Source organism: Neurospora crassa, linkage group IV (genome assembly GCF_000182925.2).
Source record: "Neurospora crassa OR74A linkage group IV, whole genome shotgun sequence".
NCBI classification, from domain to species: Eukaryota; Fungi; Ascomycota; class Sordariomycetes; order Sordariales; family Sordariaceae; genus Neurospora; species Neurospora crassa.
In genome coordinates, this window is record NC_026504.1 from 4944112 (window position 1) to 4958257 (window position 14146).

Below are 14146 nucleotides of genomic sequence, written 5' to 3' on the forward strand. Positions count from 1 at the left end.
TTTCTTCCCTTGTTGGTGATTAATAATGGTGATGGTGAGATCGTGGACGTGAACATGCATCGATGAACAATAAACTAACTAACTAACTGCTTACGAATGGATGTGTAAGGTTTACATCGGAAACAGTGAGATAGCTTTTGGGCGAGCAGGCTGGCATGTCAATTACATACAGTACAATGTGCTTGGTATACAGAGATGTGTGTAATCGACTTGAATGCATGACTTTCTCGGGGTTATAGTAGTCTCGTCCGGGTGAAGAGGAGGATTAATCAGTACATGCTCATAGCCTTAGATGAGTATCTAGTATACATGGAGAAAACTAAGCTCCGTAGCAAGGTAGGAGGTAACAGGCACAGCGGCTGCGCGTGATACTTCAAACATGGCTCATTCACTTGCTACTTTACGAGTCGACGAATATAAACAATCCAAAAAAAGACGCTTCGCTATATTCAATTATCCGTCGCTGTCCTTCTATACGCTTATTATTTATCCCAAACTTCTTTCGCCTTCGCGGCCTCTTCAGCAGCCACTATAACAGCCGGTGACTGAAGCGGTGATGGTGATGGTGATCGGGACCGTGACCCTTCTTTTTGTGTCTCTTCTGTTGTCGTAGTAGTAGTAGTAGTCGTTATCGGCGCTAGGACAGGTGATGGTTCCATTTTGACATGCTCGGTAGCTGTTGCTGGGGTGTCGTCGAGTGAGACTTCTTGCATGCCCTTGTCCTCCTTATCCGCCTTGTCCGACTTGTCCTCAATCTCAACCTTTTCATCCTTCTTAACCCCAGTCTCACCAGCATTTTCTTCCTGTGTCGTGATCGTTGTCTTCGTATTATTCGCGGACCTCACCACCTCCGGCGACGCCAGACTCATCAGATTAACGCTCCCCGCCGCCGTCCCCGCCGTCCCGGGTCTTGATCCGACGCCACCCACCGGCTTTCTCGCAATCCCCCCACGTACTCGTTCAGGACTTCCAAACTCACTCCCCGAGAACCCTTCCCCATCCTCACCCTCCACCGCATCCAACATACTCTCCCCACTCAACGCCCTCCTCCTATACGCTCTTTGTTCAACAGTGCTGCTGTTCCCCGTTCTGGTGGTCCTCACCGACTCCGGACTGCCTGTACCCAGCGGAAGAGCGGCATACGCCCCGTTTCGGGGGGGCGATTGGGGCATGAATGTTTCACGCTCTTCGGACGTGCTACCGCCGCTGAGAAGGAGGGAGGTGCGGTTCCTGATGGCTTTGGACCAGCCCCACCCTTTCTTTTCTTGTTCCTTCTCCTTGTCCTTTTCTTCTGGTTGTTGGGATCCAGTTTGTGAAGAGGTGTCGCTGGTAGTCGTAGTATCGGTGGTGGTGGTGGGAGGCACAGGCGCGGTCTCGGTAATCGGTGTCGACGGCGCCGAACGGCCCCACCCTTTGCGCTTTTCGCCCGCCCAAGCCGTCCAGCTGCTCACAAAGGCGCCGGCTTTACTGCCTACCGTGGACACGGCGGCCGCTGGCGCCAGTCCTCCTTGTCCGTTTCCTCCGTTCCCGTTCCCACTCCCACTGCTGCCACCCTTTTCGCTACCGTGCTGTTGCCCATTCCCAACAGCTGCCGCCTCAGCCTGTCGTTGCTTTTCCGCCTCCTCCGCTGCCTTCCGCCTCTGTTCCCTCAAGGCCTCCATGTCCGCATACAATTTATTGAACATGGTGCTGGCCTTCTCTTTCCCTGCCGCCAGGTTCCGCCCCAGCACCTCCTTGCCGACCGCAAATCTTTCATCCAGATGCAGATCCTGCACCTGCTGCGCGATCCGTCTCTGCACATCATCGATCGTCAGCCCGCCGGCACAGGGGTGCTTAGGCTCGACAATGTCAAACAAGTGCGAGTCCGTGTGGCCGTCCCAGATCCGGTAATTTTCCGTGCGCTTCCAGGCTTCGATAAAGTCGGCGTTGAAGTCGAGCGAGGGGTCGCCTTCGATGTGCGGGAGCAGCATCCGTGGGTTTTGGGAGTGGATGGCGAGGTGGTTGTGGTATTTGACGGACGAGATCAAAGACAGCAGGTATTCTTCGAATTGCAGCCGGATGAACTCCTCGGAGCCGACGTAGCCCATGGTCTTGGGCATGCCCGGGTTGGCGTCGTCCCACGTGTCATTAACGTTTTGCGTGATGAAGTCAATCCAGCGGCGGTCGGGGGTGGACAGGGCTAAGGCGGATTTGAGGCTGGGGGAGGTGATGTTGATGGAGTCCTCGTCGAGGTTGATGAGAATGTCGGAGTAGCGGTCTTTTTGCTGGAGCAGCAGAGAGTTGGTGCTGCCGACGATGTAGGACTTTGTGCCAAAGTCGGCCAGGATGTCCAGCTGCTGAAGGGGGGTGTACGGCCCGAACAAGCTGCCTTTGCCGAAGATTTGGAGCGGTAAGCCCATGTACGCTAGCAGCGAATTACGATCACTCGTCCGCAAGCTCGTCGGCCTCTGGAGCTTCTTCTCGTAGTTATCCAGCTCCGGACCGGCCGAGTCTTGCAAGTTCCTCAACAAGCCCGGGATCAGGCTGATGAGTGAAAACTGCATCATGCACAGCCTCTCGCATCTTGATCCAAAGAACAACATCTTGGGCTGGAGCAGGCAGCACTTGAGCAGCACCAGCGTCTGCCACCGGAACTCGCGCACCAGCTCGCGCAGGCTCATGCCGAGATATAAATCCCTGTCCTCCTCCTTCTCGCCAAGCAAGGTGCCGCGCGCCTTCTCGTCCGCTAGGCTCTCCTGGAAGCGACGGAGGATCTCAACATCGGTGAACTCGCGCTGTGCGAACCAGGCCTTTGTGACGACGCTCAGACGTTCGCGCAGCATGCCAAAGTACTGGGGCGAGTCGGCGATGATGACGACGGCTTTTTGTACGGTCGAGCGGGTGACATCGGCGGGGCGGTTCAGCAGCTGGGAGGCGTCCATCTGGCGGGTGCACGAGATGCCGAAGAGGGAGGTGGCTTCGGGTTCGGAGGCGGTGGCGGGGCGGAGGAGGGTGAAGTAGGAGAAGTCTTCTGTTGCGCTGTGTCGTCCAATGCATCGTCAGTCTTTTGAAACATGTCTTTTCTTTTCCGAGAGATGGAGGGTAATGGGGAAGACGTACGCATGAGCTCCATCGCTCAAGGCCATAAAAGGCAACAACCCCCAATCATACTCGGCGGCTGGATCGCTATCCTCGGGTACGCCGAACCACCTCTCGACCTCGGGGCCGCGCGCATGGTGAAAGTCGACGACGGCGACAAGCGGGATGAAGCCCGGCTTTCTCTCGGTTGTCGGGGTAGGGGGGACGGACATTGTCTAGGCTGAGGATCCGGGATCCGGGAGTTGCGACTGATATGCTGTCCGGAATGGCGGCAAAAAGCTACCGCGCGCTTCGCTATATAACTAGAATATTGTTCTCGTTTTCACCAAGTCAAGCTATATCCATGTGGTAGGGTAGGTATGTATGTAAGTATATAGAAATTGAAGCGGCGACGGAGAGAATGGCCCAGGTTGCTTAATTGGGTTGGTAGGGTCTTGGGATGGATGGTACGAGAAGTGGCGGCGGAAGGGGTGGGCCGAGCAATGCCAACGCCAATGCCGTATGTGTTGTCGCCGTTCCGTGATCCGGAGATAGTGTGGGTATAAACAAAATCTAGGACAGGACGATTTCAAGGCCGCGAAACATTTCTACAACAGTCGCCGGACTGACATCCAAGGGAAGGATGGGAAGTTGGAAGAGGACGGACAGGAGGATCGGTCGGAGCTTCTCCCGACAATTCGACGAGGCGCGTCCGTTCGTGACTGAGGTGCTGTTTGGGCGGGCGGCGGCTCGTGCTTCGTTCCCCAGCCGTCCCACTGCCCACTGCCCACTGCCCACTGCCCACTGCCCACTGCCCACTGCCCAAAGACGGGAACCCACAGCGCTGAACAACACCTTCCCTTCAACTTACCTTGATGAATCAATCCTCCAATCAGTTGGCTGCCGTTCTATATAGACCTGAGGTACGCATTGGTACCTAGAGGTGTAAGTCGGCATCGCCGAGTCAACCCATCTTCCTGTAGGTACCATCTGATGTTTGCTCCTCTGTCCCGTTCTCATCAGCGAGTGCCTCGGGCATGCAACATGCAATTGCGAGAGAGGCGACAGACAGTAAGATGCGGTGACATCGTACATACATATGTATGTAGACATAGGAATGCACACCAAACCGCCTGACCTACCGCGAAGTCTTGCTAAGGCGATGATCCATGAGAACGATATCGACGGAAACGATGGTGATAGTTTGATCCAAAACACGCGCGTTTTCCCCCCAAACCAACCGCCAACCGAAAGCTACAGATCGGATTCTGGGTCAACCGTCAACGAGGGAATAGCTACACCTTATTACAATTATCTATTCCTCACCACCCTCCCCACACCCACCGTCGCTTTTCACCCAATCTTCACCCCCTTTTCACCACCCCTGAGCTAAGAGTCTGATCTTGGCGATCTCCGACTAAACATATTCAATGCAAGGCCAGTAATACTCCGACGGGACCTGATGTTACCAAAAAGTCTATCATATACTCGAACTAATCATGTAGAATCTCAACCCTATCGATCCGACCGCCTGTTTGCCCCTACAACCGACCCCTAACGGCGTGTTTCTGCTTAGGTTACTCCCCACCAAGTGCCTCGTGATCGAATGGATAGCCATCATTTCCACTCATCCTTTCTCTCCATAACAATACAGCGCCCGCCGCTTGTCCACCATCAGCTTCCTTAGCGAGCTCCAAAGAGTGGCGGTCTCGGCCTTACCTATCATTCCCTCTCCACGAACGCCATGCATGCCCAAACTCTCCATCGTTGGTGAATATCAGTCGGTCCGGCAGTCAACAAGCGCAAACACCCTCTTTTGAATCCTGGTTTCTTTTTACTTCTTGTCTTATTTGATCCTAACCCCAAACATCGCCCGTGCCTGGGTACGTGTATTTCCCATGCATGCGTCCTTCTGTCTGGACATACCTGCATGCCCTCTCCCTTTCTTTGAAACTTCCCTTGTACCCGAGACCTGGATACAGTTCTCTGATGTGTATCCGCTTCCCCGCTCTTCAAACATTGTAGACAAAAACAAAATCGGAGAACCCCTTCAAAGTTAACCGAAAAAAAAAGTGGATTATGACGGTAAGAAATCATGTGGCATGATGTCGTGGTATCATGAAGCCAGGGGACTTCTACTCCACCCCTGTGTTGAAGATTCGGCGCCATGTCTCGGACCCTGCCGTTGCCGTGTTTTATTGCGGCGGAACATCTTCCTGGAACATCATTTGCCCCGAGGCTTCGACGTTGTGATAGTCCAGGATCTCGGAGTACCTGTGATTCAGTTAGTGGTGTGTGGTTCTCAACTCATCATATTGATGCGGTGAAACTCACATCATGATCTTCCATGTGTCGACCGGGAGATCAGCATCATTGAAACTCCAATCGAACTTCTCCTCGGCAACCGGCTCGTCGGTGGGGTCGTGGTAAGGAGCAAGGTACTCGTGTGAAAGGGCCTCGGTGGCAGTTATCCGCTTCTTAGGGTCAAAGACAAGCATGCGCTCGAGCAGATCGACGGCTAAGACAGGTCAGCATCTTGTGTATCCGGCGATGGCCAGCGGCTGAGACGTACCTGATGAATCGGCGTTCTTGAACTTATTCTTCAGGGGCTGACGCTCGCGCTTGGGAAGGGACTTGACGAATCTCAGGGTCTGACGGAGAGTTAGTGACGGTGTCGCAGAGCCTTCAGCAGAGTGGGGGTACACACGTTCTCGCTAGCAATCGTGTTGATGACATCGTCTGGGGGAGTGCCGAGAAGCTCGGTGATGATGGAGAACTGGTTGACATGGTCCTTGCCAGGGAAGAGGGGCTTGCCCTCCAGCATCTCGGCGAAAATGCAGCCGGCACTCCAGATATCGACCTCGACGTCGTACTTTTGCCAAGTGAGCATGATCTCGGGGGCGCGGTAGTAACGAGTAGAAACGTAGCCCGTCATCTGAGGATCCTGGATACGCGCAAGGCCGAAATCGCAAATCTTCAAGTCGCAATTCTCGTTGACCAGGATGTTACTTGGCTTCAGGTCACGGTGGACAACACCGGCGGAGTGAACGTATTTGAGACCGCGCTAATCCTGGAGTTAGTGGCTACCGTCGTTTTCATGCGACATTGACAGGGGATGACTTACCATAATCTGGTACAGGAAGTACTGGATAAACTGCTTCTCAAGAGGCCTGGACGTAAGAAGTCTGTGAAGATCGGTTCCGAGAAGCTCGGTAACAAAGTAGATATCCTCGAGAGGAGAGATGAAGATATCGCTCAGAGAGATGACCTGTTGCGCAAGCATGTTAGTCGCGTGGTTCCCAATTGCTTGTGCAATGGAATCTGGTAGACCAACGTTTTCGTGCCTCAAGTGCTTGAGAAGCTTCAGCTCACGGTACGTGCGTTTGGCAAGGACCGGTGTGCTGAAGGGCTTCATAATCTTCTTGATGGCGACATTCTGGTTGGTGAGCTGGTCTTTCGCGGAGCTGCGCAGCGGTCATCATTATTAGCTGGGTGCGTCTGGCGGATGTGACCAGATAGCGAAGCGGAAAACATACCAGACAAGACCAAAGGCTCCCATGCCAACAGGCTGGAGATCGGAATACCTATCGCGGGATCAGACTAGAGCGCATAATGACAGAAGGGTTCGTCGCGGGGAGGCCAACCTCGAGGTGATCTCAAAGGTAGTTCCGAAGATCTGGGCGCGGATAAATTCGGCCATTGTGATGTGTGGTGTTGATGTTACAGAACAAAGGACGGAGTGAGGATTGCTGGAAGACGAAGTAGCCCTGTCTCTGGTGGGAGCGCGGGGCAAGCTGAATGGGCCGAGTGTCACAAACACAGGTCAAACGCGAGGTTTGATTCAGTGGCGGCAGTGAGGCGATCCGGTGATCGGGCGCTTTGTGTTTTTTGTGTAAGGGAGACTGAGGAGACGGACGACGTCGGCTGGGGTCGGATGTTGCCTGCGTAGTGCGCACAATAAGGGGATCGGGCAAAGGCTGAGAACGAAGTCCTGAAGGCGAACCGAAAACTTTTGTTTGTCTTGGGAAGAAAATATCAGCTTGGGCACCGAGAGCAAAAGTGCCTGGAACGAAAAAGCGAAAGGGAGAGAGAGCGGGTGGGAGCCGAATGCAAGTGGACGCAATGGACAGAAAAAGGAATCCATCCCACTTCCAATCCCTCTCCAGCGCAACCTCCAGCTGGGCAGCTCAATGGCTCGCAGTGGACAATACAGTGTGCGCCAGGCAGTCGCCAGGGCGGGGAAGTGCGGAGGAGGGAATTGGCCTTTAGTAGCGGTGGACCTTTTTTTGGTGGGTATCCGCTCGCTTACCTGCAGTAGTTCACTAACAGAACTGGGGCTTTTACCCAAATTGACGGGAATTCGGATACCTCTCGGAGGGGCAGCGACACGACAAGGGAAGTGGTGGTTGGCAGGCCGAGGTGCGCGAGGGGATCGATGATTGGGAATGCTGGTGTCCGTCGCAACTCTGTGTCGTACTCGATCCGGAATGATTTTCCTCGTGTCGTGTATATTTTGCTTTTTCGTCGGGCGGTTGGTAGGAAATGTTTTGTGTTGTTGTGTTGTTGTTGTTGTTGTTGTTGTTGTTGTTGTTAAATCTCTCTTGCGATCCAAAGGGCGATTTAAACTAAGAAACTGAAGGCCCCGCACTTTCCGACGATGGACTGTTTCTTCACACTTGGCGAGTTTAGTCGAGCTGAGGTCAAAGTCGAATCCTATCAACCGAGCAATATCGCGATGGGTGGTGGCTGAGGCGTGTATAGGTCCGAGACTGAGAAAAGACCAACGCGCAGAACACGACAGGTTTGAAGAGGAGAGAAAGCAGAGAAGGGACGTATGAGGAAGATGAGGAGCGAAAGCGCAGATGATAAAAGAAGGGAAAAAAGAAAAGCGAAGGGGCTACGAGCAGTAAATAGTGTACACGGTCAAGTCTGTTGGCACTTGGACCTGAACCTGAATCTGAACACACGCACACCCGATGAGCCAGGCAAGGGTGCATGAAGACGCAGCGAGGATGGAACGGGAGGCCGGGCTCACGGGCAAGGAAGTAGGAGGAACAGCTCGAAACGGTTAATGCGCTACCAGGAGAGGGCCGGCAACTTCCAATAGGGAAGAGGCCAGAGCATGGAGGACCGACCAGCATGGAGAGCTGGCACCACCCTAGGTACCCTGGCGGTACATCGGCGACCGTCCTCGAGACCAGGAACACGACGCCGGGACTGGAGAACAGGATAGGTATGCTGAATTTCCGTCTTGTTCAAATTCCATGCTCTGGTTCATCCATTTTCCGCTTTCTCTTTTCTGTCGTTGGTTGGGTACCTGTACCTGTCCCCTCCCTCCCCTTTGAGTCCTCCCCTCCTTGGTGTGTCTCGCGCGTTCTGCATACATACATATATACCACCATCCACCACTAACTGGTGCTAATTTCCAAATGGATGTTCCTGTTGTGTCTGATCTGCCGTTAACTGTCTCTGTTAATGCAGGGACATTTGAAAAGGTGAAGATAGCCTCAATGGATGCCATGGATGTCAGGTTGATGTCTTTTTAGGTGCAGCTTATATGCGCAAGTCAAGCAATCATCCCTTCCAACTGCTTGCAGGTGTCTTCCCTTAACCCCGCAACTTGGCCCGCGGTGGTTTCCCATAACGCTGGGTCCTTGAGGTTGTCGTGTTACTCTAAACCCTTCGTTCAGTCAAATGCTCATCACAACCATTTCACAAACTACCTACGTTCGCCAGTCATCTGATAGTGCATAGTAGTCAAGTAGAGTAAGGTAGGTAGGTAGACATGGTGCCAAGACTAGGTGCCAGACGGGCCAGACGGGCCAGACGAGGGGAGCGAGGGGGACAACGAGGGAGATGCCCGCTCTTACAACCTCCAGAAGGCTATGACGTAGTTGAGGGGTGGGGCTCATGAGCGTTAACCAGCGCTAACCACGACCCCTTGTCGCCGACACATGCCAAAAGACCCACTCCCGCTCGGCCTGGCAGGCATTCGCAAGCCATCGCAAGCCATCGGCCGTTTTGCTGAGCCCCTCCATTTCCCATGGTCCTCTCCAAATCGCGAATTTGGGTGCAATCGGACTTTGATCGAGTAATTCAGCCAATAGTCCATTTGGCGGTGACTAGTCCTAGCGCAGAGTCGACCATTGATGTTGACACCCTTTCTTTCCCTTGCTAGAAAATTGGGATTAAAAAAATAGAAAAATGAAATAGGTAGAAATCGAATCGGCCGTCCCTCCGACCGCTGTCGACGAACCAAGCATAAAGCCGCAGTCACGCGCGGCTTCCTGGTCCCGAAGCACACTACCATTTGAACTTGAGTGCTATGATTTCAAGAAAAGCAGTCACTGTCAGATCGACAAGAAGGGCGATAAACAGGTTGTCAGTGAACGTGTCTGGAGGAAAAGGTCCGGGTTGTGGAACACGAAGGGATTCACAATGCATACACTACACACTTGCCTCGCCGTTTGGGAGATTTTCATATCAACGGAGTCATACCCTGGCGATCTGGATCAGGATGCTTAAAGTTCTTCCAACCAGGCAAGTCCATACCTTCCATACCTTAGTCAGCTCGTTCTTTACAGCCCGCACTCAAAGCTTGGACCATCCTCCCCACACACATCCCCCTCAGTAGTGTACATAGTAGAGATAGTCTGATAGTGTACACTACTTATGCCCCTGGGCTTTTCCGAGTGCTTGGACTCAGGCACGCAATTCTCACCCAGGATGTCTACCTTTTTTTTGGAGGGGGTTTTTTAGCCTCCATGAGTCGAGTCCAAACATCAACCACACATGGTCACTCCACTATTGGCGATAGCCGCGTCATTGACTTGGCTTGTTCTTCCCGGCAGTCGCCATATATTTCAAGTCTCGGCATTCTTACCTTGGGCTGTTGGAGGTTGCTGGGCTTGGGTATCAACGCAAATTGGCACGCATTCTGGAGTGTGGTCGTGGTTGTGTGCAAGTGGAAGTCATTCCCACCACTACCAAGAAGACATGCACCCACCCAGCATGCTGGCCATCTCGATGACACCCCCAAGACTTCTCCCAAGAGCCGCCTCGCCGTCCAGACCCTACACTAGTGTAGTTGGATCTCATCCCACTGACCACTCGCAACCGTCCAAGATTCACAAAGCTCCATTTTCATATCAGAGCTCCTCGACGGCCGTCTCTCTGGCCATGTGGATTCTCCCCATCTCATGATCGGGAATCGGTGATTTCTCTCAAGCCAGTCCCAAAGAGGGACATCTGGCAACCGTCCTTGTCAAGGGTCCTTGCCGACTCCCACTTCCCGCGCTTTCAGGGCCCCCAACCTCCATCCATCCATCCATCTACATGCAGAGCCCATCACAGCCAAATCAGCTCACCTCCTTCCCCTCGCTAGCGATGTGTCCGCTGCCCTGGCGCTTATGTATTGATTGATATTCTTCTGCCACGCCTGCCTGCACGGATCACGGATCATTCCCGTGATCATCAGGGACCAATACACTACTTACTCTTACCCACCGATACTGTTCGGGTTTTGTTGCCAGCCGCGCCATCCCATCTCATCTTTTCTTTTGTTCCCATTTCCGAGCTGTTGTTCACGTACCAGAGCAAATCATCTTATCTATCGACCAGCGCCGCCCCCACATCCGCCAGCACAAACGGCATTCATCCTCGCCGAATCAGCGTACGCTTCTCTCACCTTCCCCTCAGTGTCATATGAAGCTACGAATCCAGCTTGAGCACACAGAGAACCAGTGCCCAACAATTCTAAACTACACTAGGTGCCGAGTAAGCACGAAGACACTTATGCCGTCATAACTATGTTAAAACCCTTGGTCTATCTTTCCGCTGTCCCTGCTGTCTGCTGTCCCTGTTGGGGATATCCCCAAGGCGAGGGAAATTCACCAACGAAACCAAAAATAAACCCTGGGCTGAACACATTGATTGGTAGGTATGTATGTACATATGTATGTAGTGTACATTCAGTAGGCTGCAGTGCCTGCATGTTGAAACCGGCGCTATTAACATCACAACTACCACACAACCATTCCCAAATCTTCCTAGCCTCGTCAATAGCCAGCGGGGTCAGGACGGGGGGGAGCTTCCAGGCCCGTCTTATGCACGATGACGTCGTCGGGGTATGGTCCAGCTAGCGTATGTATGTAGTAGCGAACCGCGAACCGCCTTCAGGTCCAAGAACGTCCGTCGTCCCTCGTTCCCGCTTCCCTTGTCTTGACTCCCGTGCCGTGGACCCGGTTAGAACCCTGGATCAGTCACAGGGGCAAGCAGGAGGAGGAGGAAGAGGAAGAGGAAGAGGATAGTACCCTCAATTTTGATAGGGTCCACGAGACTTATGTTTTTGCTTATGTACGTGCCGATGCTACTGCTGCTGCCAGTGTGCAGATGCATACTACAGCAAAGGCACGTTTTCAAGGCAGAAAGCATGTTCAAAATGATGACTATCGGGTGTTGGCTCTCAATTCGCTAATATTGAACCAATTACTTGCAAGTGTCTTGTCATCGAAATTAATTCACTGCATAGGGGGATGTCATTCACCTATATACATACATATCCAACTCTGCATCGCAGCCAGGGTCCTCCGTGCATATGTACTGCAGCAGGTCCAGCAGCCAGAGATGCATTCGCACATTTCCTTACCACAACTCTGGTAGAAACAGCGGAATGAACCTCGCATCCGGTATCTTGCAACGGGAACGAGGAGCGCATCCCCGTTACAACCGTTGAACCCGGGGGCTGGACAGATGGGTGCATATAGACAAGGTAATTGATCCATCAGAAAAAGAAAAAAAAAAACTGAAGCTGTCAACACCCTCGCTGCCGCCGGTAGCGTTACAACCCTGCCATAACAGCTACAGCTTCAGCTCACATCTTCCCTCATGGACGCCAGCTCCGGAAGCTACACGACATAATACACTATACTGTATGCTGTCGATCACTTCCAGCTCCCCCAGGGCAGGGTTCAGCATCCTCGGCTTGAACGGGGAACCAAGCGGATGCTTTAAGACGAATGTGGATATGCAGCTATTCACACACTCGCCACCCCGAACCCCTTTTGTCCATGTTCGTCTGCCTGCCCCCCTCGCTTCCCGTTTTGAGCCTCCAGGCCTCTAGTGCAGTGTATTCTCTTCTAACCCCCCCGCGTCCCCCTTCATCAACGCCTGTGTGCCCGGTCAAGCCGGTGTACTATGTAGCGCAACGGCAGCAGGGATAATGCCATGGGAAACAGATCACCCATTTTCTACCATCAACTTCCCATACTGTATCCATCCCGTCCCCAAATCGGGGAGTCGGACAAGGGGCCATCAAGCCATGTCCATGTCCATGGAGCAAGCAAGTCCCATCCATCCGTCCATCTGTCCATGATCTCCATCAACGGACCAAAGACAGACAATCGTGTGACAAATACAAGCTCCCTGTCAAGAAGTTGTTGCACGACTCGTCAAGCTTGACATACAGAGCCAAGAGAACGTGAAGCTATCGTCGACTTCGAATGGCGCCTCCTTGGACGCCGACACTCTGATCTAACACGCTCGCTCGCTCGCTGACTTGCACGCTGTGGCTCGTGGGCGGACGGAGGCTCAAAACTGGCTGGAGCCACCACGGGCGATCCGCAACGGTGATCTGCAGACCTCAATCGAGACGTCTGTCTGTTGCTCAACAGTAGTGTACGGGATCGCCGGTTCGGGTCACTCCCGAGAACTGGACCCCTCGATCTGGTCGAGTTATCTGAATCTGTCTAAATCCCATGATATTTACTTGACTACCTGTTGTACCAGAGTAATGTACTTGCCCGATTCACGATTTAGATATGCACACACCTCCGGCATGCCAGCTACCGACATAAGAGTACTTGCTTTATGAATACTTGATCAACGGGCTCTACCACGAAACTCTTCGAAAGCCCAGTAGCAACAGCCCTACCTAGGTACTGACACATGGCATACAAACAGCATTATAGTGACACAGCAGAGGCTCAAATGGCCTTGGATGAAAGTCCACTTGTGTTTCCATGATTTGCTCAACTCAGCTGTCACGGACGACCTGTGCTTGCCCATCACTACGTAGTATATGTAGTCTAGTGGATACAAGCACACATATGATTGATGGATGAGCACCAAAGCAGAGCAGCAACATCGTTCCGCAAGGGTGTTGCAACACAAGCTAGACAGAGGTATGGAGTACAGCCTACCTTACCTAGATCATGTGCTTGAGAAGGAAAGTAAGCGTGAGTGGTTGTGTACTACCCAGGGGACACACACAAGGGTAACATCACTACCTACCTACCTACCTACCTAGGTAGGTAGCACAGAGTGAATGACACAATGAATCCATGAGATCAGGTCGAGATCGTTCTAGAACTTTTCTATACTTCCTACAAGATATAATCACAACCTCTTAGTAGTTGTAGACCCTCACGTCTGTTACTACCTACCTAGTAACTCAGACCTTGTGTCTTGTTTTATCACTGTACATGCACGCCTTCTAAAACATCGAACTTGTCAAAGATAAAAAATCTTACCCATACTCTGAAACATGAATGGTACCTATACAGCTTCACGCCGTCCATCGTCTTTCGCGTCGTACCAAAAGTCAGCCTACCTAGGTAGGTAGGTAGGTAAGCCGTAGGTAGGTACCTATCGCTCGCTTGTGTTCCGACTTCTGCCCCCTAGGAAGACAACATAGCACATGACACATGATCTAAGCTATATTGGCGATCGATACTCCGTGCCCGCGCGCCCTCGACTGGACCTCGAGGAATACATCATCACTTGAGAAAAAAGAAGAAAAAAGCTTAAAGTGAAAGAACCATGACGGCCCGGCACGGCTTCTTACCGATATCAATCAAATCTTTTCCAGTTACTACCTAAAGGTACCTACCTCTACCTACCTAATTTTGCGCTATACCACCCGAGCCCGAGCAACTTCATGTTTCCTGCAGGAATGAAGGACATGATGGGGAACCAGAACAACGGAAATTGTGTACCCTAAGTAGGTAGGTACACTGTAGACCAACATAGGTACCTCTAGCTTCTGGTCAAAGAGTTCCTCCTCCAGTACACGTATACCCTAGGTACGCTA

The 14146-nt window shown here is 52.5% G+C and overlaps 2 protein-coding genes across 3 annotated transcripts; both read right to left on the reverse strand.

The window, feature by feature from the left end:
• Positions 1–201: 201 nt before the first annotated feature.
• NCU07023 lies at positions 202–3913 on the reverse strand. Of its 2 annotated transcripts, XM_011395918.1 has the most exons (3): positions 3725–3913; positions 3100–3413; positions 202–3018 (listed from the first exon to the last, which is right to left on the reverse strand). In XM_011395918.1, the coding sequence occupies exons 2-3, from the start codon at positions 3288–3290 to the stop codon at positions 483–485; spliced, it is 2727 nt and encodes a 908-aa protein (XP_011394220.1). In that variant the 5' UTR covers positions 3291–3413; positions 3725–3913; the 3' UTR covers positions 202–482. The 2 variants fall into 2 exon arrangements, with proteins under 2 accessions (XP_011394220.1, XP_011394219.1); XM_011395917.1 differs by having other exon boundaries at positions 3100–3913.
• Positions 3914–4474: 561 nt separating this feature from the next.
• Positions 4475–8068, reverse strand: os-2 (osmotic sensitive-2). Its single transcript, XM_957070.3, has 9 exons — positions 7367–8068; positions 6702–7077; positions 6594–6641; positions 6392–6521; positions 6182–6325; positions 5765–6121; positions 5630–5708; positions 5392–5575; positions 4475–5331 (listed from the first exon to the last, which is right to left on the reverse strand). Exons 2-9 carry the CDS (start codon positions 6755–6757, stop codon positions 5253–5255), a joined length of 1077 nt encoding a protein of 358 aa, XP_962163.2. The 5' UTR covers positions 6758–7077; positions 7367–8068; the 3' UTR covers positions 4475–5252.
• Positions 8069–14146: the final 6078 nt, after the last annotated feature.

Coding starts and splice junctions, on each gene's coding strand:
- NCU07023 (XM_011395918.1), bottom strand. CDS start 3,290: ATGTCCGTCCCCCCTACCCCGACAACCGAGAGAAAGCCGGGCTTCATC. Junction 3,019..3,099: donor TTGAGCGATGGAGCTCATGC/GTACGTCTTCCC, acceptor TGGACGACACAG/CGCAACAGAAGACTTCTCCT.
- os-2 (XM_957070.3), bottom strand. CDS start 6,757: ATGGCCGAATTTATCCGCGCCCAGATCTTCGGAACTACCTTTGAGATC. Junction 6,522..6,593: donor GGAGCCTTTGGTCTTGTCTG/GTATGTTTTCCG, acceptor ACCGCTGCGCAG/CTCCGCGAAAGACCAGCTCA. Junction 5,576..5,629: donor CAAGAACGCCGATTCATCAG/GTACGTCTCAGC, acceptor GACCTGTCTTAG/CCGTCGATCTGCTCGAGCGC.